This window comes from Bos taurus, chromosome 6 (genome assembly GCF_002263795.3).
Source record: "Bos taurus isolate L1 Dominette 01449 registration number 42190680 breed Hereford chromosome 6, ARS-UCD2.0, whole genome shotgun sequence".
NCBI classification, from domain to species: domain Eukaryota; kingdom Metazoa; phylum Chordata; class Mammalia; order Artiodactyla; family Bovidae; genus Bos; species Bos taurus.
This window is the reverse complement of record NC_037333.1, coordinates 77,160,407-77,184,353: the sequence shown is the minus strand read 5'-3', so window position 1 is coordinate 77,184,353 and position 23,947 is coordinate 77,160,407. Positions and strand designations below refer to the sequence as shown.

The window sequence follows — 23,947 nt, the reverse complement described above, 5'->3', positions numbered from 1 at the left end:
CAAAAAAGATCTTCATGACCCAGATAATCACGATGGTGTGATCACTGACCTAGAGCCAGACATCCTGGAATGTGAAGTCAAGTGGGCCTTAGAGAGCATGACTACGAACAAAGCTAGTGGAGGTGATGGGATTCCAGTTGAGCTATTTCAAATCCTGAAAGATGATGCTGTGAAAGTGCTGCACTCAATATGCCAGCAAATTTAGAAAACTCAGCAGTGGCCAGAGGACTGGAAAAGGTCAGTTTTCATTCCAACCTCAAAGAAAGGCAATGCCAAAGAATGCTCAAACTACTGCACAATTGCACTCATCTCACACGCTAGTAAAGTAATGCTCAAAATTCTCCAAGCCATGCTTCAGCAATATGTGAACCGTGAACTTCCTGATGTTCAAGCTGGTTTTAGAAAAGGCAGAGGAACCAGAGATCAAATTGTCGATATCTACTGGATCATGGAAAAAGCAAGAGAGTTCCAGAAAAACATCTATTTCTGCTTTATTGACTATGCCAAAGTCTTTGACTGTGTGGATCACAATAAGCTATGGAAAATTCTTTAAGAGATGGGAATACCAGACCACCTGATCTGCCTCTTGAGAAATCTGTACACAGGTCAGGAAGCAACAGTTAGAACTGGACATGGAACAACAGACTGGTTCCAAATAGGAAAAGGAGTACATCAAGGCTGTATATTGTCACCCTGCTTATTTAACTTCTATGCAGAGAACATCATGAGAAACTCTGGGCTGCAAGAAGCACAAGCTGGAATCAAGATTGCCAGAAGAAATATCAATAACCTCAGATATGCAGATTATGGCATATTATGGCACCCTTATGGCAGAAAGTGAAGAGGAACTAAAAAGCCTCTTGATGAAAGTGAAAGTGGAGAGTGAAAAAGTTGGCTTAAAGCTCAACATTCAGAAAACGAAGATCATGGCATCTGGTCCCATCACTTCATGGGAAATAGATGGGGAAACAGTGGAAACAGTGTCAGACTTTATTTTTTTGGGCTCCAAAATCACTGCAGATGGTGACTGCAGCCATGAAATTAAAAGACGCTTACTCCTTGGAAGGAAAGTTATGACCAACCTAGATAGCATATTCAAAAGCAGAGACATTACTTTGCCAACAAAGGTCCGTCTAGTCAAGGCTATGGTTTTTCCTGTGGTCATGTATGGATGTGAGAGTTGGACTGTGAAGAAGGCTGAGCGCCGAAGAATTGATGCTTTTGAACTGTGGTGTTGGAGAAGACTCTTGAGAGTCCCTTGGACTGCAAGGAGATCCAACCAGTCCATTCTGAAGGAGATCAGCCCTGGGATTTCTTTGGAAGGAATGATACTAAAGCTGAAACTCCAGTACTTTGGCCACCTCATGCAAAGAGTTGACTCATTGGAAAAGACTCTGATGCTGGGAGGGATTGGGGGCAGGAGGAGAAGGGGACGACAGAGGATGAGATGGCTGGATGGCATCACTGACTCGATGCACATGAGTCTCGGTGAACTCTGGGAGTTGGTGATGGACAGGGAGGCCTGGCGTGCTGCGATACATGGGGTGGCAAAGAGTCGTACACGACTGAGCGACTGAACTGAACTGAGACTGGATTGCCCAAGAGGTATTTCCTTAGAGGAGAACTTATCATGCTCAGTTTTAGCAAACTTTATATTCAGACCCTTTCTTCTGACACTTAATCGTTTCTATTTCACGCTTTTGTTTGTTGGGTTTAAAAATACAGCTGACTCTCCATTGTGCTAGTTCCTTCATTAAGAGGAAGATTCTGTAAAGATCATATTGCCTATACTCCCTCCTAAAATTCTATCTCTGTTTATTACTAATGTAAACAGTGTGTGTGTGACTATTCCTTATGTAGTCTATCAAGATGTTTCCAACAATATTGACAGAATAAAATGACACTGGTAAGACAAAATTAACAAGACTTCCTTTAAAAATTTACAAAGATTACTGCTTGAAATATAATATTTAAATAGAAGAGAAAAAATCTACAAAGCTTGATTATTCAATGATAAGACTAAAGGAGTGACTTGTAAAGACATTCAGAGGCCACATTTCTTTGCAGACAAGTGACATTTTCATAATGCAAAATATAGCCTCTTATAAGTATGTAGGTGAACTCTTAATAGAGAAACAAACACTTTCAAGAAATAATAGCTTTGCTTATATCTGTAACATATTGTACAGTATTATGCCTGTTATTAATCTAGTCACGTGAAAGTCGCTCAGTCTTGTCAAACTCTGTGATCCCATGGACTACACAGCACATGGAATTCTCCAGGCCAGAATACTGGAGTGGGTAGCCGTTCCCTTCTCCAGGGGATCTTCCCAACCCAGGGATGGAACCCTGGTCTCCGGCTTTGCAGGAAGGTTCTTTACCAGCTGAGCCACAAAAGATAAATCATTTTGTGATATTCCACATAAATTCAAATTTGTCTTTGGAACAGGGGTGGCTAGTTTGGATTATCTCCTTAGCATGCATTTCTCTTTTTCCTTTCCAGACAGATAAACCTTTGGTTAGCATTCTTCCCTCATTATGAGGCATGTGCTTCACCTGAAATTAGAACAATTTTTAGTTTCAGAGGTAATTTTAAAGTAAGAAAGTAATAGCATTCTTATAGAGGACTATAAAGCAAGGAGTGGGGTAGGGAAGAGAGACTAAACATACTAAAACAATGAGGTCTAAGGTCCCAGAACATAAAGAAGTAAAAGTCTGCAACACATCCACCCCTAAAAATTTTTCTGGCTTTAAAGATAAACTTCATGTGCTTTAAGGATTTTCCCAGAACCAGAACTCTTTACACAGTGACCATAACATTTTTAGAAACTACAGCAAGAAAAACATCTACAAATATAAACACATCCTATCATATTTCTTTGGAATATGAACTTGATGATAGAGGGAGACAGGAATTATTTAAAACTTTGACATTCATAAGAAAACAAACATCAAATCCAGACTAACACCTCTTATTCAACAATAGAAGATAATATAGAAAACATTTCTCTAGTCATAATAACAATCACTTTGGCATCATGCTATTTCACATGTGAAAAAACCCACAAACTTTCTATTCTCATTATGGCCCTTCAAGGCAAATATTTTAAATCTAACTTGCTCAGAAATCCATGTGTAATGGGACACATGGCTTGGATTTGAAACCAAAGTCTGCTTCAAAGATCTCAAAGCAAAACAATCAATGCATTGAACCTACAAGAGGGGACATACATATCTGAGAGTAAGGGGGTGGTTTCTAAATGTCTTTTTAAGGGTATTAATATGATTTTGGAGCTTCAAAAGACATATTTTCTTAAAATGTCTCTATACCATTGCTGAATATCTCATTTCCAATTTGTTTCCACTTATAATTAGGAAATTTTACTTTTGAATTCAAAAGTCTAAGAATTTAAACTGTTTTTTTTCATTTTGTTAATAAACAAAAGACATCCTTTTATTAATAAAACTAAAGATAAGTCAGTCTGCTTCCCAAATAAACTAGCTATGAAAACAGATTAATCTATATCTAAACTTCAAGGCACAGGATCATATTTAACTCTGGATTAATCATTTTATCTTTGAGTATCAGTATCATAAATAGTAAAATACAGTAAATGTCTTCTCCATCATCCTAAAACAAATAACATATATTTTAAAATAAAATAAAGAAATGGATGAGAAACATATCCCTCTAATTATCAATAAATGAAAGAAAAAGTAAACATTAAATTTTGATAATGATATAACAACGTGATTCCAGGGCAGACACATTTTTTTTTCCTAAAATCAATCAACATCCAAGAAATACATAAAATAAATGCTCTATACACTTATGTCTCAGAAGTTATATTATTTATTTATATCTGTGTACATGCCAACACTGCTGACATAATAGTTTCAAAACTAAGGGTACACTGAGTTCATACCACAACCATCAAAGCAACGTGTTCTTCACTGGTTCCTGCAAGAAACTGTGGAACAACAGACTAAAGGACTCTGGAAGATATTTCTTATATTGCAGCTCCTTTTTGGTCATTTGTTGCTCACAGGTTATTATAATGCAATTACAGCTATAAAATATATATCCAATTATATAGGAAAATCATCTTTTCATTTACATGCAATAATGTAACATTTGAGATATATGTTATGTACCTCATAACTTACACTACGACACATTTTTCTTTCCATTAGTTTGCAGGATAAGGGTCATATTCCATTCTAATACCCATGTGGATTTGTGCTTTTTTATTAATTTATACTTTCTATGACTTTCATTAAAATATTTTATATAATTATTGTTGTTATAGTTGCAGTGTTTTCTTTTAATGTCACAGTAGGGAAATGCTGTTGGAAGAAATAATTGAATAATATACAACAGAAATGCTCAAGGACGTAGCATGTTGCCAGAACTTGGTGGGCATAATCCTGAAATTAAAGCAAAACCAATTACTATGAAATAAGAAACTCAATGTTAAATCAGTAAATAATATTAGAATAGTATATTTAGTAAGATGTTCATATTGGTAGAAGACTTATAAATCTTTCATGTAACATTACTATACTGTTAACTTCAAACCCATAGCCATTTATATTCCTCTTTTCATATTAGCTCATAACCATATCCTCTTGTTTTTTATAATACTTTTGAAGTATGCTTTTCTCTTTCATATGGCAATATTTTTGTAGAATTATATTATTTTCCTAATAGTACTTCCTCAATGAACTAACATGTCCAAGAAACAGCTCCAAATGTTTATTTTCATAAGGTTGATAACTAACAGTTTTGGAAAGATCAAAGTCTTTTCAAGCCAAAACTCTCAACATATATTTATATATGGAAATAAGCCCATATGCATGAAAAAAAAACATATTTTTGCTTTTACCATTTGTAAGTCTAATTACAGATAAATATGATTTACATATCTTGCTTAACATATGTGACAAAGTATTGTAAATACCTAATTTCACAGAAACTGGTATCAATTAATTCAATTTTTCATACTAACAAATGCTAGAGTAATGGTTATTCTCCAATGACTTGGGAAATACCATTTTTTAATAAATTAATCACATAACATAATGAGAAATTCAAAATGTATTACACAGAATGACTTGTTAATGAAGAGAAAATAAATCAGTTTAAGCTTGTGTCTAACACAGTATTCACGGAGGCAAAATTACCAATATGTTTTCAGCATGATGTGGCAGAATATGCAAAATAAAATAGAAAATGAGCATAAACTGACCACAAATAAAACAAACTTACCATAGTGTAGCACAAATAAAGACCCATTTTTTTTCTATAACTATTATCAAAAGCCTTATAGAGAATTGTGCTACCTAAAATCTCATTACATAAAACATTAGAAATTTTAATGTATTGTGTTACTCAAGTTTGATTTTAAAAAGATTGACATGATAGATTTTCTTTTATAAGTATTTCAAATTCCTATGTGATATATGTAGTTTCTAATTCATGAGCCTCACTTTGCTAAAGTCTGCGCATCAACTGATATCTATTTCCTTTTATTTCCATACACATACAAAAACTGGTATATTATTCCCCATTATTACCTATAAGTTCATCTTTACTGAAGTATTTCCATGGATAATTGTTTCCCTATAAACTCTAAAACATTAAAAAGAATAACAGAATTTGATTTCATTATTTTTTAAGAAAAAACGTCTTGCAATTGAGTGATTTTTTTTTGAAAACTTATCCTTAGGGAGAAAATATCATATAATTTAATAAGCTTCATGCCATGTTTCAAGTTATGACCAACCTAGATAGCATATTAAAAAGCAGAGACATTACTTTTCCAACAAAGGTCTGTCTAGTCTAGGCTATGGTTTTTCCAGTGGTCATGTGTGGATGTGAGAGATGGACTCTGAAGAAAGCTGAGCACCAAAGAATTGATGCTTTTGAACTGCAGTGTTGGAGAAGACTCTTGAGAGTCCTTGGACTGCAAGGAGATCCAACCAGTCCATCCTGAAGGAGACCAGTGCTGGATGTTCATTGGAAGGATTGATGCTGAAGCTGAAACTCCAATACTTTGGCCACCTCATGTGAAGAGTTGAATCACTGGAAAAGACCCCGATGCTGGGAGGGATTGGGGGCAGGAGGAGAAGGGGACGACAGAGGATAAGATGGCTGGATGGCATCACCAACTCGATGGATATGAATTTGGGTAGACTCCAGGAGTTGGTGATGGACGGGGAGGCCTGGCGTGCTGCGATTCATGGGGTCGCAAAGAGTCGGACACGACTGAGCGACTGAACTGAACTGAACTGAACTGATGACAGCTAAGCACTAATGTATACATATGTATGCGGGGTGAACATGCACACATATATGTGTGTTTGATTTCTTTTCAGGAACAGTGACTGGTTCATACTTCTTTCCTGGGTAAGGCCTTTTATTAAAAATAGTACATATTTCAGACAGAGCACATCAGGCAATAGATTGTAGTAGTTATCATGATCTTGAAGCTGGATTTATTATGTTAAAACTGCAGCTTTGGGATGCTAATCAAACTCTCTATGCTTTAGTTCCCAGATCAGTAAAGGAAGAATGATAATAGTACCCATTTTATATAAGTGAGAGAAGAATTAAATATGTTAGTTCATGTAATGTGCTTAGAATACTGTCTGGCTAATATGAAGTTCTCAATAAATATTGCTTGATATATGGTTATAGCTGTAATATTTAGTAACTCAATCAGATTTGTTCTATCAGTGCATGTATCTGTCAATACAAGATACATAACATTGTACTAAACATTCTATAAATATAATTGATTCAAATAAACAAGGGGTTGAGAAGCTGGACAGTGTCAGATTCACAAAGAATAAATTTTTCTATCAAAAACGTCAATGATAAAAATTTGTGGCTATAATTGAATATTAATAAAACCTGAGCTAAACCAACCCAATATTTGGTTGAGTGTTTCCATGAGAGGTAATGAGTTTCTTTACTCACCATCATGAACACAGGAGTACTGTTCTTAACTAATCTTAATACTTTATTATTCTTCCTATAGCAAACAAAACCCCAAATTTCTCAACTAAGGCACTTCTAGTTAAAAGTGGGCTTAAAATAAATTCTAAAATAAGTTAATTTCTATATGCTTTAATAATCTATTTGTATAATGGAAATAATAATAAAATGTATTTCCTAGTGTTATTGAGAGGAATATACGAGTGAATGAAAGGTACAAATCACTACCAGAATATATATCAAATAAAAAGCATCCTTACACATATCCAGGTATTATTATCAATAACAACTAAATATGCTTTCTATTTGTTCACGCACATAATATTCTAGACATTAATACTCCATCAAAAGGTAAAAATCAGTAAGAAAGGATATTTTTCCAAAGATGAAACTAAATGGCTATATTGTTCAATTTTGTAAGGTTGGTTTCCTTAAAACCCTTCTTTTGCTTGAACAACAGATTGAATTATATGAAATGTGGATAGATTTGAATATTTCACTTGCTTTTTCTGATATACTAAAAAAGTAAAAAGACCTTTCCTTATGATAGAAATTATTCTTAGTATATCACTAATTACCAAAGAAATGCAAATCAAAACCACACTGAGTTATCAACTCATACCAGTCAGAGCAGATATCATCAAGAAGTTTACAAATAATAACTATCCTATTCTGTTGGTAGGAATGCAAATTGGTGCAGCAACTATGGAAAACAGTATGGAGATTTCTTAAAAAACAAAAAATAGAGCTACCATATGATTCAGTGTTCCCACTCATGGGCATACATCCAGGAAAAAAAAACAAAACAAAACTCTAATTTAAAAGGATACTTTAACCCAATGTTCACAGCAGCAGTATTTAAAAAAGCCAAAAGTCAATCTAAGTGTCTATCAGCAGATGAATGGGTAAAAGAAGATGTGAACATTTTTCAGCTGTAAAAAGAATGAAATAATCCTTTTTAAATTGATACTGAACTAGAGATTATCATACTGAGGGAAGTTAGTCAAAGACAAAATATTGTATCACTTATATGTGGAATCTAAAAATAATACAAACAAATCTTTTTTTTTTTTTTTGTCCATACCACATGGCCTATAGGATCTTAGTTCTTTAACCAGGTATCGAACCTGCACCCCCTGCACTGGAAGCATGAAGTCTTAACCGCTGGACTGCTGGGAAAGTCTCACAAATGAATCTGTATCCAAAAGGGAAACAGACTCAGAGAAATAGAAGTCAAACTTATAGTGACAAAAGGAAAGGTGGGGTAAATTAGGTGTATAGGATTAACATATATTAATATAACCTACTATGTATAAATAGATAAGCAATAAAGATTTCCTGTATGACACAGGGAACAATATTCAATATCATATAATAACCTATAGTTGGAAAATAATCAGAAATATATATTTATATATATATACATCTGTATAACTGAATCACTTTGCTATATAGTTGAAACTAACATAATTGTGTAAATCAACTACACATAAATTTACAAAGATAAAAAAGTATTCTTAGTGTCTTAGAAGAAGACAAATGAGCACAGCAAAAAAAAAAAAAAAAAATCATAGGCTTTGTGCCCAAAGAGAGCAGGTATGTTTGCACAATCATATAGTAAGTAATTTCAGATAAATTTCTTAACTCTGTACAACTCAGCCTCCTCATCAGTAAAATGAAAAATGAAAGACAGTAAATATATTCTGAAAGCCACTCCCACAATATCCTCAGCAACTTTTAAAATCACTGTAACGATAAGAGAAACTGAGGTATTTATTCTGAATATCTGCTACATATCACTATAACTTATTTTCCTCCAGAGTCCAGTTACATTGCATTAATCAGTAACAAAATTTATGCTCATAAATTGTTAGTTGTTTTCCATTTCAATTGAAATTATACTCAATAGCTTCAGTGTTTTTATCCTATGTTCTCTAATTTTCAGAAAATTCTTATCCTTCTTCCCTTATTAGTATCTGCTAAACATTTTATACAAGATGTCAAGTTCTACATAGTGACCACAGGGTGTAAAATTTCTAAAAATTCTAGAAATGCAGAAACAATATGATGATCTTTCACTATGAATGAAAAAATTATTCTTATATTTTATTAATCAAATGTGAAACAGAACAAATCCTAGGTAAATCTATCATTCTCACTCTACCTCTATTTCGAGGTCGCTTTTAGGTTTATTTTGTTTAGCATATTTCCCAATGCATTTGCTAATGGCTTCAGGCACTGGAATTACCATGAATTAAAACAATTAAAAAGAACTCAGAAAATACAGAGTGCCAGGGAACAGTTGCCCAAACATTCGTCAATTCTGTCTTTACAAGGCTGACTCTTTTTGAAAAAGAAAACTGATAGCAACAATACACAAAAATGAAAAATATTTTCCACTATACATACTTATATAAATTCAGTTTCTCTAAAATATTTGTGTTTAGGATAATATCATAACAGGGCTATCTCGCCATTCCCACAAAATCATACTGCTAACCTGTGTAGTAATTTTATTCAAAAAATAGCTATTCTAACTTTCTATTGTTTTAATCACTTTATTTGTAATTTTAGCAGGTTTTGTAATTTTATGTAAGTTATGAGTATCTGAACAGAAAATTATGTTAGTAAGTTTTAGGCATGAGTCTAATTCTCATTTGATTTTATATTAGCAGAGGGTACTGTATAACACAGAGATATTAATCCCTTCAAAAATAACTCACTTATAGAAAATGTCTACATGATTTTAAAACAAATAGGATGAGTATTACGCAATGTAAAAATAATTAAAACAGAACATAAATCACTAATTTCACCCAATTATTAGAAATGAAAAAAAAATCTTTGGAAAATCATCAATTTTTCTAAATTTTTAATTTTAAAATTAATCATCAATTTTTCTAAACTCTTAAAATAATTAAGATTTCCAAACTATCAGTTTATATGAGTTATATCTATCAATATTTACCATATTAGAAATTAAATAACTGAGATATTTTTAAAAGTTCATTGTTGCTAGTGCCTTGATCCCTGCTAATGTTACCTACCACTGCTTTTGCACCATCAGTACCTGCACTAAATACGATGAAAATGGCAAATATAATGTCAGAATTTTTATGAAAATAGCTTTGATTTTGCGGAATGTCAAGAAAGAACCCAAGGATTACAAGTTTCCATGAACAGTGTTAGAGAGTGGCTGCACAAGGCGTTAACACTCCCAAGGCCTATAAGAGACAGCCAACACAACCCCCTTTAACTTTTCCCTAATCTTTCCTGAAACACTTAAAAATTTACTGATTTTTAAATTTCAAATTACACATACATAATATAATTTCATTCAAAATCAGATGACCAGTGAGGAGGACCAGGAAGTACTTTAGCAGAGTACTATCAAATAGGTATTCTCAAAATCAAAATGCAACAAAATATAAGAGAAGAGATAAATGCCTTTCAGATATAAACTTTTCAGTTTTTTCCATATTCTCTACATTTGGGCTTTGGGAATGGGACTTTTCTTCCTTTCTTCATTTCCTTCACTCTTCTTTTTTCCCTTTGTGTTTCCTTAATAAGCATACATATGAACATTACTGTTCATACTTACAGCAAAGAGTTATATATTACCATTTATATGCTTATATTCTTTTGTTCTTTTTATTGCATTAAAATATGTATTCAATGAAAAAATTCCTGAAAATGTGGAATTGTTTTTGATATGTTATAATTTCCAAGAGAAATACAGGACATAATGCAATGAATCTGTCAAGGGAGCAAAGGAGAATACTCAAACTGAAAAATTCATGTCTATATACAAAGTTATTACAGAATATATTCAGCTGCTGCTGCTGCTAAGTCGCTTCAGTCGTGTCCAACTCTGTGCCACCCGATAGATGGCAGCCCACCAAGCTCCCCTGTCCCTGAGATTCTCCAGGCAAGAACACTGGAGTGGGTTGCCATTTCCTTCTATGTACATACAAAAACTATCACTTTGGCATTTCCTCCTTTACTGATATTGAAAGAGTTCTTAACATCACTAGGATTGACTGCAACAAAAACAAAGCCCTTTTTGTACACTGTAAAATCCCCTGCAGTGGTACTGATATAAACTGAAACAGAACTTTTTCAGAAATGTGAGAAACAATTTTCTCTCTTTCTCCCACCATTTGTTTTTTTTTTTTTTGCATATTCCTGATGTAACTATGACATGTGGAAATGTAATATTGCTAAAATGGTGCTGGCAGGTTAAAAGTAAAACTTAAATCATTTATTTAAATAGAAAAAATTACTACTTTATACATTTAACATCTCCTCTTGATAGAAAACTCTAAAGAGGGTACTTCTTAAATGTCTAGATTCATGATATTTGATTCCAAGATCATTCAAAAGGTAATAAACATATTTATGTTCATGCCTCCAGAAACAACTGCTAATATTTCTTTGATAATATCCCCATTGAAACACCCACTAAATCTAACTGGACTTTAGATTTTAGATGTAAAATCTAAATATTTAGATATTTAATATTTAATTTAAATATTTAGATTTAATATTCAGGTTTTAGCTTTAAAAAGAATGCATTAAGGTTAGACACAAAGACAAGATACAGTAGAGACAACATGGGGTACAGAAGCAGATGGAGATTAACAATGAAAAGCATGAATAATCTTAATGTGGTGATGTAAACATCCTAAAACTGATTTATGGAAATGATTGCACCTCTTGATAAACAAAGTAGAAAAAAGTTATCATACATGCAAAATGAGTGAATTACACAGTATATAAAAATGCTTCAATAAAGTTATATTTTAAAATGAACACACTGAGTGAGAGAAGCTAGACACCAAAAATCATATACTATATGAATCAATTTATTTGAATTTAAATTGAACAAAACTAATTTAAGGTAATAGACAATACAGTAACAGTAATTCTTGGTTGCGGGGAATATGGCTGGTGCAGAGCACAAGGTGGGATATATGAGATATACTTAATATTCTGTCTTCACTTGGTTGCTGTTAGATGAGCTTGGTTTGTAAAAATTCAGTGAGATGCACACTTATGAGATTAAGAAGAGGTGGCAAAAATACACAGAAGTACCATACAAAAAAGGTCTTAATGACCCAGATAACTACAATGGTGTGGTCACTCACCTAGAGGCAGACATCCTGGACTGTAAAACAAGTGGGTCTTAGGAAACATTACTACGAACAAAGCTAGTGAAGGTCATGGAATTCTAGCTGAGCTATTTCAAATCCTAAAAGATGATGTGCTTAAAGTGTTGCACTCAATATTGCAGCAAATTTGGAGAAGTCAGCAGTGGTCACAGGACTGGAAAAGGTCAGTTTTCATTCCAATCCCAAAGAAGGCAATGCCAAAGAATATTCAAAGTACTGTAGAATGACACTCATTTCACATGCTAGCAAGGTAGCATTCAAAACCTTCAAGATAGGCTTCAACAGTACGTGAACCTTGGAATTTCCAGATGTTCAAGCTGGATTTAGAAAAGGCAGAGGAACCAGAGATTAAATTACCAACATCCACTGGACCACAGAAAAGGCAATAAAATAAAATAAAATAAAATAAATCCACTTCTGCCTCATTGACTATCTTAATACCTTTGTCTGGGTGGATAATAATGAATTGGAAAATTCTTAAAAAGATGGGAATACCAATCAGCTTACTTGCCTCCTGAGAAAACTGTATGCAGGTCAAGAAGCAACAGTTAGAACCAGACATGGAATAATGAACTGGCTCCAAATTGGAAAGGAGTACATTAATGTTGTATACTGTCACCCTGCTTATTTAACTTATATGTAGAGTACATCATGTGAAATGTCGGGTTGGATGAATCACAATCTAGAATCAAGACTGTTAGGAGAAATATTAAAAACCTCATATATGCAGATGATACCGACTTAATGCCAGAAACAAATGAGGAACTAAAGAGCCTCTTGATGAAGGTGAAAGAGAAGAGTGAAAAAGCTGGCTTAAACTCAACATTCAAAAAACTAAGACAAGGCATCCGGTCCCATCACTGCAAGGCAAATAGATGGAGCAAAAATGGAATAGTGGCAGATTTCCTTTTCTTGGGCTTCAAAATCACTGAAGATGGTGACTGCAGCCGTGAAATTAAAAGATGCTTGCTCCTTGGCAGAAAAGCTATGACCAACCTAGACAGCATATTAAAAACAGAGACATCACTTTGGTGACAAAGATATGTCTAGTCAAAACCATGTTTTTTTTAGCAGTCATGTACAGATGTGAGAATTGGACCATACAGAAGGCTATGTGCCAAACAATTGATGCTTTCAAATTGTGTTGCTGGAAAAGATTCTCAAGACTCCCTTGGAGCAAGGAGATCAAACCAGAGAATACTAAGGAAATCAACCCTGAATATTCATTGGAAGGAGTGATGCTGAAGCTGAAACTCCAATACTTTGGCCACCTGTGCAAAGTGCCTACTCATTGGAAAAGACCCTGATGCTAGGAAAGATTGAGGGCATGAGGAAAAGGGGGCAGTAGATGGTGAGACTGATGGATGGCATCACCAACTCAACGGACATGAGTTTAAGGAAACTCTGGGAGATAGTGAAGGACAGGGAAGGCTTGTGTGCTGCAGTCCATGAGGTCACAAAGAGCCCAACATGACTTAGCAACTGAACAACAGCAGTGTGCAATTAGCAGTATGTATGTTATACTGCAATAAATCACAGTATTTCATATACATATTGAAAGTGAAAGTTGCTCAGTCCTGTAGACTCTTTGCGACCCCATGGACTATACAATCCATGGAATTCTCCAGGCCAGAATACTGAAGTGGGTAGCCTTTTCCTTCTCCAGGGGATCTTCCCAACCCAGGGATCAAACCCAGGTCTCCCACATTGCAAGCGGATTCTTTACCAGCTGAGCTACAAGGGAAGTCCAAGAATACTGGAGTGGGTAGTCTATCCCTTCTCCAGTGGATCTTCCTGACCCAGGAATTGAACTGGGGTCTCCTGCATTGCAGGTGTATTCTTTACCAACTAGCTATGAGGGAATCCCTCCTATACATATTCATATACATACTGTGAAAGTTGCTCAGTCGTGTCTGACTCTGTGACCCCATGGACTAGTCCGTGGAATTCTCCAGGCCAGAATACTGCAGTGGGTAGCCATTCCCTTCTCCAGGGGATCTTCCCAACCCAGGGATTGAACCCAGGTGTCCTGAACCCGGGTCTCCAGCAATGCAGTAGGATTCTTTACCAGCTAAGCCACCAGGGAAGCCCATTCATATACATATGCTTATTTAAATTTCCTTTTCAACTTTAACATTATGGGCAATTGTATGTAACGTAAGGCTATTATATCAGATACTTAAAATACTTGTCAAAAATTGGCTGAGGATGTCATAAAATATGATTTTCAAACTTCCCATATTTACTTGGAATTTGTGTTTAGTTTATAAAATGGACAGTGGTAGTTTTATTAACAAGGGAATAGCATCCAAGCTACTTTACTGTCGTATCGTCAAGGCTTCCTAAGAGCGTATGTGTTGAATCTACAGGAATGGTTGGTGTGAGATGCTGGCCTCAGGCCCATTGGGAAGAGGATCTAGAGAGATTAAGTTGTGCACATCAGACATCAATAATCATATGAACTCCTGACAGAAAAGAATGGGTGAATGGTTATTGAATAGAAGCTGCTCCCCGTGTTCTTTTTCAGTATTCAGCCACTTCTATATCTAACATCACTTTGGTCTCTTCCAGTTCCACTAATGTTGCAATCCTTCAAAGACCAGTCTAACACTTCCATTTCAGCTGTATGCTCCCTAATACCATGTAGGTAACAGAGAACTTCCTGTTTTGAACTCTTCAATTAATGTAAATAAGATAAAAATAAATTAATGAACAAATGATATAGCAATTTAGTTTTTATTGAACAAAAATATATAGTTTTATGAATCAGAATCATGACTGATGTTTTTATCCACCAAACTCCAGAGTAACTCTCACAGTGTACTTCATATCATGAACTTTCAGATATTGGTAGAATTAAAAAACACAAGTATTTCCATTAATAGCTGGTGATAACAGGTGCATTCAAAATGTAAAAGTCCTGCAGTTATTAGTTGCCAGTCATGTTCATTTAGATTCAAAATTGTATGTATTGTATTTTAAACTCAACTGTATAAACATAAAATGCAAATAAACAAAAATGAATCAGATAATAAATTTAAGAAAGCTTCTGATTGGCATGACAAAATTGGACAGCATATGTATTTCTTCATTAATACATTGATTTGATTTGATTTAAGATATATATATTTGACTTGACTTGAAATATATACATATTTATGATTACTACATTCAAATTTTACTTTTAGGTAAAATCAAGAGCAAGTCTGCACTCTAGAAGCCTACTATTTGCTTTAGACAAGGAAATGATCTAAAATATGGTAATACGCATCTATTATTTAGATGCAAAAGAAATGGATGTAGATGATAATAGGTGAGGGGCGGCATGAGAAGTTCTGAGAAGGGAAAATAAATGTGTTCTGACATTTTAACGAATCTTCAAGCAATATAATGAAAAAAAAAAAAGGCACAAAATACACAGAGGAACTGGGGGAAGAATGGTATGAAAACACACTTGGGTTTGAGAACAGCAGGCTTAATCTGAAAGGCACTGAGGAAACTGAACTCTCCAGAGCAGATTCTATAGTTCTATTGGGGGAAAAAATGTAGAAATCATGTGTCATACCCTTTTTGATACAAGTCCCCAATTTTTCACACCATACATACATATTAGCATACAATTTATTTATGCATTCATTCAATGTGTATTCAAACATCCACAGAAATAACATGTCATGCCTGTCCTTGTCTGTGACATCTGTCTAATTTATGAGGTTGAAGTTATGAAGCCTTTTTTAACAAGGTTTTGCAAAGATACATATATAATTTTTTGACTTCAGTAATAATTCACCCATTAGAGACATGCTTAAAAATTGTAGACTCTGATAAAATGTCCTTCTAGAAGTTTAAATAAAAGAAAACACAATAATTAATCTAAAATACCTTTTAAAAAGATGTTTTCTATTATGGTTTTAATTCAAACATATTATTTAAACTTTCAACATCATAATTAATTTGCTACTTAGTAATTTTGAGCATTATTAAACATGCTAGCATTGGCATGACAGTGAGAGTTCATTATGAAGCAGCTTAAGTGGACGTGATCATCCCATATCTTGGGAGCTTACAAAATGGAACCAGATATCTTCTCTCCATTTATTTTGGACAGGTGTAAATGTAGTACATTTAATAATTCAAATACAAGCAAGAATCTTGCCTCCATGGAGAATTAGCCACAGCTATTACAGTTAACTGACAATTCTTATTTGAGAGCCCCCTAGCAAGGATTCTATAAATGATTTACTCAGGGTGCTTAAAGCAATTTTCCTCTGCAGATTTGTCACTTTACAGATGCATCCCATCTAATTCAGTAGCTCCAGAAGATCCATTGTAACAATGTTTTTTGCAATAATTATAAGATTAAGGGCTTATTTTGGGAGCCATTAATAATATCAATGAAAGGATTAAGACAATTTTTTGTGAAAAATCATATAGAGATCAAAGAGCTAGAGAAGTTAATGCTTCTCTACATTTTAAATGAAAACATAATCACAGAAAAGCAGAAATTCCTCCTCAACCCACTCCCAAAAAGGATTCTGAAAAATCCTATGTTTGGTTTTCTAACCAAAACAAATAAAATAACAATTTAGTCATTGTGCCAATTCCATACCACTTGTGGAAAAACTGCTCTTGAAAGATGATATTAACACCTATATGCAACAAAATGATTAGTTTTCTAATCACCAAACTTGTATCAAATGGAATTCCTAATTTTAAAATCTTATTTCCCATTAACACTCATCTTACCATGAGCCAGCATTTTAGAAACATTTCAGAAACAAATCTGAGAGCCCTCAGATTTGCCCAGAGACCACTATCCTTCCATTACACCCCAGATGCTCTATCATCAGAATCCTGGCATGATATAATTTCTCTGAATAATTTACACAACAGTAATTTATAAAAATAGAGACTTATGTATCTGAATTTTAAGTATCAAGAAGGTTAAAAATAAGGCAATCTTTCGTAAGTACAGGAAAGATAATCCTGAAAATCACTGTTTTTGCAGGTTTAATTCAATTTATTTTTACATATGGTATGATTTCCTCCATATTTTAAGAAATCCTTAAACAAAAGAAAGAAATGCCTGAATAGAAATTCTAATTAAAAACAAATTCACTAAATCGTTCATTAAGTTTTAAAAAAATACCTTGTGAGTAAGTAGTCAGACAGTATAAAGGTTTGTCAAAGATGAATCACTTCGTTACTGATTTCTGACAAATCACAATAGTGAGCAAATATATGAATGATATTTAGTATTTAACTAATTTATTAAGAAATACTAAACCACCTGTTGTGAAGAGTCAACTCACTGGAAAATGCTCTGATGCTGGGAGAGATTGAGGGCAGGAGGGGAAGGGGGCAACAGAGAATGAGATGGTTGGATGGCATCATCAACTCAATGGACATGAGTTTGGGCAAACTCAGGAAGACAGTGAAGGACAGGGAAGCCTGCAGTCCAGGGAGTCACAAAGAATCAGATACAACTGAATAACAACATTAAGAAATTCTAATATAAACTTTCTAAACCATAAATTTGAATTAACCAGTCTCTTTAGAATTGAAGATTTTCTTTTACCTATCCAATGATATTGTATGATACTCTAATTTATATTTATTTCAATATTGTAATACTTCAGACAGTTTAAATGTATTAAATGAATTAATTCATATACTAGATATCTAAGGAAAACTTTTAAAATTGCTTTCCAAGGTCAAATAATCATTAATCAATAGTCTTTACTATATATTTTTTATAAAATTGCCCATGAATCTAAATTTTATTTGCTTTTGCCACACTAATGGAAAAGCATTGTTAGTAGTAACATATTTTTCTGTAATTTCTGGATAAAATTACATAATTCTGTTTTTGAAAACTGAAAAATTAATTTGATTTCTCAACTAATGAATCTAGGTCTAGAGAATGCAGAAGAGAACACATGAAACAATAAATAATACATTTTAATATTTTCCAATGCCATTTGCAATTTATGGCACTAGCATTTTAGTGATATGGGGAACAGTTTGATATTGAAAAAGCTCTGTAAAGTATTCTAAAGTACAGGATTTTATGTTCTTACCTATGCTTAATATGTCACACAGATGCATGTTGACTGTCTATACTAAATGCAGAAAGAATATTAGAAATATCCTACCTTTGAGACATAATCTTATAGGCATCAGGCAGATAGCATCGTATATTCTCCATCTGAGCAGGGTCAGAGTCACAGATTTTGTCATCAGTCCTCCCATAGTTGGCACTTTCAATCATGATGACATCTGTTCCTGGACAGCGAAGCTCAATGGGGTAACTCTCACAGGAGAGCTCTCTGCGAACCACAGCCATCGGAATGGGGGCACGGCTGAAAGCTACCAAAAGGAGGAAGAAAAATAAAACATCTTTGTTACATACAAAGGAAAAATATGTGTTTTTGGTCTACTAATAGTAAGGAATAAAGCAACCTCAATTCATAAATTTTACTACAAATGGAGCATTTTACTTTAGTAACTTGACAGGATTTTTAAAAATCTAATTATACAAGTTAACTTACTTGCAAAACAGAGACTCACAGACTTAGAAAATGAACTCATGGTTGCCAGTGGAAGGCACAGTTAAGACTCTGGGAAGCAAATGTACACATTGCTATATTTAAAATGGATAAGCAACAAGAACCTATTGTACAGCACATGGAACTCTGCTCAATGTTATGTGCCAGCCTGGAAGGGAATGAGATTTGGGATAGAAAGGATACATGAATATGTATGGCTTAGTCCCTTCACTGCTCACCTGAAACTAGCACAACATTGTTAATCAGCTATACTCCAGTACAAAATGTTTTTAAGATGTTAAAAAATCAAATAAAATGTTAAAAATCTAACTATAACAATTGTTTCTTAAAAACCTAGTCTTACAGTCTGTTTGTTTGATTTCCCGCCTTATAAATGGAAACAAAGCACTCTGGATTTTCTAAAGCACTGGCTGGTAGATGAGTTAAAGACTATACAGAAATATCATCCAATTTGTAAAACAAGAGTCTCAAATTAACCTCAGGAATACTGTATCTGTTTCATTTTTCTATGGAAACCATTACCCCTCTCCAAAAAAGTACTGTTCTTGAGCTTATAGATACTTACTTAAAAAGGTAATCTATTTCAATTTTAAAACTGTTTTATTGTTTCAATAAATAATGAAAATAAATCAGTATACTTTTTCAGTTAATGATAGAAATAGTGAATGTTCTTTTAGAAGATAGAGATTTGTAAGGAGACAAATTACAATTCCTTCGCATCTATCTTTCAATGTCAGGAGGTAACTAGTTAACAATGTGGTGATCTTCCTATAAAAACTGTCTACAGAAAAAAAACATTGTATTTTTCTTCCCCTCCCTTTTTAAATTTTACTTAAGTAACTTTCAGTCAGGTAGCATCACACTATACATACTGCTTGATACACTGATTTATTTTACTTATTAATTTAACAATATATGGTGGAAATCTTTTCATTCCTAGTTGAATCTCACATTTTTAACACCTGCATTGCACATACATATACACATAAAATGTTATTTAATTGGTCTTATGTTAACAGGTACTTAGAAATGTCCCAGTGTTTTTGGGTCATAATATTGTAAAGAAGTACAAACCTGTGTACTTGGCTATGATACTTTAGAAAAAATATAATTATCTAAATATATTTTATGGCCTATGTCTATAAATAAAATTTATAGGGGGTAAATATATATGAAGTTTGCCAAATATCAACAACTAAATGTCCAAAAAGCTTAATATAAATGCATACTTCTTTTTTTTTTAATTTTATTTTATTTTTAAACTTTACATAATTGTATTAGTTTTGCCAAATATCAAAATGAATCCGCCACAGGTATACATATGTTCCCCATCCTGAACCCTCCTCCCTCCCATACCATCCCTCTGGGTCGTCCCAGTGCACTAGCCCCAAGCATCCAGTATCGTGCATCGAACCTGGACTGGCATATCGTTTCATACATGATATTTTACATGTTTCAATGCCATTCTCCCAAATCTTCCCACCCTCTCCCTCTCCCACAGAGTCCATAAGACTGTTCTATATATAAGCAATACTTTCTTCTTTAAAACTGCTGCTGCTGCTGCTAAGTCACTTCAGTCTTATCACTCTATTTGGGTTGGATTTTTTTTTAATAGCTTTTAATAAAGTTTTCTAGTTCTATCTATAAAGAAAAAACTACAGATTACCAATTCTTTTATATTTTGCCAGTGATAGACAAATAATGATACAACAATCATTATTTTAATTTTCACCATTTTATTTATACAATGAAATATATTGTCATATGTTTATTAATCCTCCACACATATTTCATTTGTGAACTGCTTGCTCACATTTGTAGTTTGTTATTGCAAAACTTTTTTGCATAGCAAGAAAATTGAAATTTTGTCCTTTGTGTTTTTCTCATTTGCGGTTTGGTTTCAGATATTTGCTGTGCATATATATTTCATTTTCATACAGCAAACCGTCTATCTTTTCATGTCAGATTTAACAATTTCATAATCTAAGACTGTGAACATAATCAGTACATTATTGCAAGAGAGTCAAATGTTTAATTGGAATAACTCAACAAGTCTTCTTTTAAAAGCACATGACTGAAATTCCAAAATTAAGTGTTTACCAACCAATTAGTAAGTTGATATTCATATAACAGAATTAATTATAGAGATAAACACATGATACCATTACATTTTAATTGATGGTTGATTAACTCAGTGTGTACATACATAAAAATGTATTTAAAGAAATACATTCAACTTTTCTTACTGCTTTTACATTAAGTATGAAACCTAAAAAGCAAAGAAGAGAGAAGAGAAACAAGAAAGTGTAAAAAGAGTTGTAATGGGGAAATGAGATTTTATTACTATAAACATTTTCACTTGAAACTTAGAGAAAATACTGATTTGTTGTATGAAACCATAACTCATTTCTAAATTGAGACTGATATTAGTTTTTATCTCAATACTACTTTGGAAAAACCATAAATACCCCCAAAGACCCCATGCATAACTTCCGAGTAAGTAAGTCACTCAAGCCAAACTGTACAGTTAATTCCATTCTTTTCATTCAGCATCCTTCTTATTCTGTCCTCCATCACCTTTAAACACAGAGAGACAGATACACACAGGCAAACACACACACACACACAAATCTATCACAGCCACAGCACTGATCAAAGAGAATGAACATACAGATTGGAGGTAACATTATTTTTAAAGTTTGATCTCGAGTCAATATTTTACAGGGTTGTCTCACAACAGACACTGAATCTCTAAAATGCGCATTTCTATGGTTCGTAATATAAAAAATATATATATATATTATTTAGAAACTAGACACCTATTTTAAACCTGAAGTTCTTTTTAATAATGAGATTCTTTCAAGGAAAAAGACATTTTCATTAATGTATATAGTATTTTAATTAATAAAATCGTTGAACAATAAACATGCTCCAATTTTGCAATCTAGTTACATAACTTTGATCAGTTAAAATAGAATAACAGACACTTTTTGCTTGTTTATTTACAAAACGTTCTTGAAATCTGAATTTTTCTGAATGTTGTACAGTAAACTCTTGAGCATTTGCTAAGAGACAGTTTTTTTCTTAACTTCGGTATAACTATTTAAAAAAATCACATCGAAACTGTTTCCAAACATTGAGTTGATCTTGCTATGTTTTGTTAACCTAACCAATTAAATCAAATTGTTTAAAACAAGTTAATTTAATAAAGAAAGAAAAACAAATTAGCAAATCATACAGTCAAAGCATTTGTCTAAGTGGACAATTTGACTGATTAAACTCATCAGTCAATTTTACTAAAACAAGTACACACACAGACATAGCTTTATCTGTCTTTAACTGTCAAAATATGATTTAGAACCAGACACTAAAAAATGGCAAAGAGAGCTAAAATGTGGAGGGCTAGTTTCCCATGTATCTCTTTTAACCCTATGAGAATTACCCAAAAGTTATAGATATGGACATTTTTACAAGGTACCACGGTTGATTTGTGAATGCTTTCTTCTATGTAACATATAATTGCATTTGTATCAATAACTCAGTGATAAATTACATTCCTAAATGTGTATGCTTTGTTTAAAGGAATGTATCACTGGAAACTATTTTATAACATTATCTGATTAGCTACTTAAATTACTTCTAATTATGTTGCTAAATACTCTAATCAGTGAGCAATTCAAATGTAAAAATAAAATGCTTAAAAGTTTTTATTTTCATCACTTTGTCTTGCTTTCCATTCAGTTATCATGATAACAATGGAGAGACTTTGGTTACTATGGAAAAATGCTATGACATGGAAAATGTCATAGTATTTTCATAGTATATTTACTGCATTTATCCAGTGAAATAATCTACCATATTTTTAATCAGGATATATTGCACTGGGCATTGTGAAGCGGCTATAGAAAAATAATACAGGGCAAAGAAGACATATTCTTGAGCTCCATCTCACTTTCTTACCATGAGTTAATCTGTAGTTATAAGAGTGTTACCTATTATGTATGTGATAGACAGACTTTGACAGAATAAATTGGAAAAACTAAATGTGAAACCTGGTAGACTTCTGATAGGTACTACAGTTTGTTACTACCCACTGACCATGGGACAAAGGGGACACAAAGGAAAGGAACTTCTCTGCTACCAATGGCCTGAACCTCAGAAAGTGCCCAAGTTCTATGTGAAAAACATCCTTAATTAAAAGTGATCCTAGCCAGGGATTAAACAACAAGAAAATTAGATCCCAGTTTTTGCTCACTTGGTTCAGCACAAATCACTCTGATTCTTCATTTTCTGAGACTTCGGCCACTCTGCTATTGAAGCCTCTTGTTGCTTTCCCATCATAATGCTGGGTTGATGACATTTGACTCAAAATACTTAAAATTATTGGTGAGTTTTGGGTAACTAAAGATACCAATCTAAGGATTGCCTGGGCAGGACGGGGTTGGTGGTGGGAGGCACGGGGAGGTGGTTGGTGAGGTTGGGAACTGGGTGCTAAAAGCTAATGACCACAGGAGAGTTAATTGCTTCCACCTGGACTCAAGAACAGGGGTCAGAGTCTTGCTAGGATAACTTTAGAGCTTTATAGAGGGGAACACTCAAAGAAGGGGGTGGAACTTGAAACAGGATTGCAGGACAAAAGATAGCAACTAAGTAAAAGACTGAACAGATTAAGAGGCAAGCGATCAGTTAGTTGGTTGAGGGCATTAATCTAGTATAATTTAACTAAGTTTTTAAACACATTGAATTTAAGTGTCAGGATAATACTCAGGAATGTTTAATTCTCATTTGGATTCATGAGTCTAGAATTTAAGAATAGAATATAGGCTAAAACCATGGTAATGACATAAAATAGCTTGAGGAGTACATATAGAGTAGAAGAGGATAAATGAAGAAGTTGGAGTATCAGTGGCCTCAGAAGACACATAGATGAGTGTATTGATTAGATGCTGGATATCTATAACATAGAGAAATGCACTATTTATCTACTTAAAGAAGATTTTGCCTAAAAGGACTAATATACCTGCCACTACCACTTAGCTTTAGGACAGATGAATCAAGTATGTGTGACTACATGCATGCTCAATCACTTCAGTCGCAACTGACTCTTTGTGACCCCATGAACTATAGCCTACCCGTCTCCTTGTCCATGGAGTTTTCCAGAAAAGAAATATTGGAGCAGGTTGCAATTTCCTTCTCCAGGGAATTTT

General features: G+C 33.6%; 1 protein-coding gene across 17 annotated transcripts in view; it reads right to left on the bottom strand.

Annotated features, from left to right (window-relative positions):
* ADGRL3 (adhesion G protein-coupled receptor L3) overlaps positions 1-23,947 on the bottom strand; it is a 936,136-nt gene that overhangs the window by 468,093 nt on the left and 444,096 nt on the right. For all 17 annotated transcript variants that reach the window (XM_059887348.1, XM_059887344.1, XM_059887332.1 and 14 more), the window contains 1 exon segment: positions 18,327-18,540. In XM_059887348.1, coding sequence (XP_059743331.1) covers positions 18,327-18,540 — 214 coding nt within the window.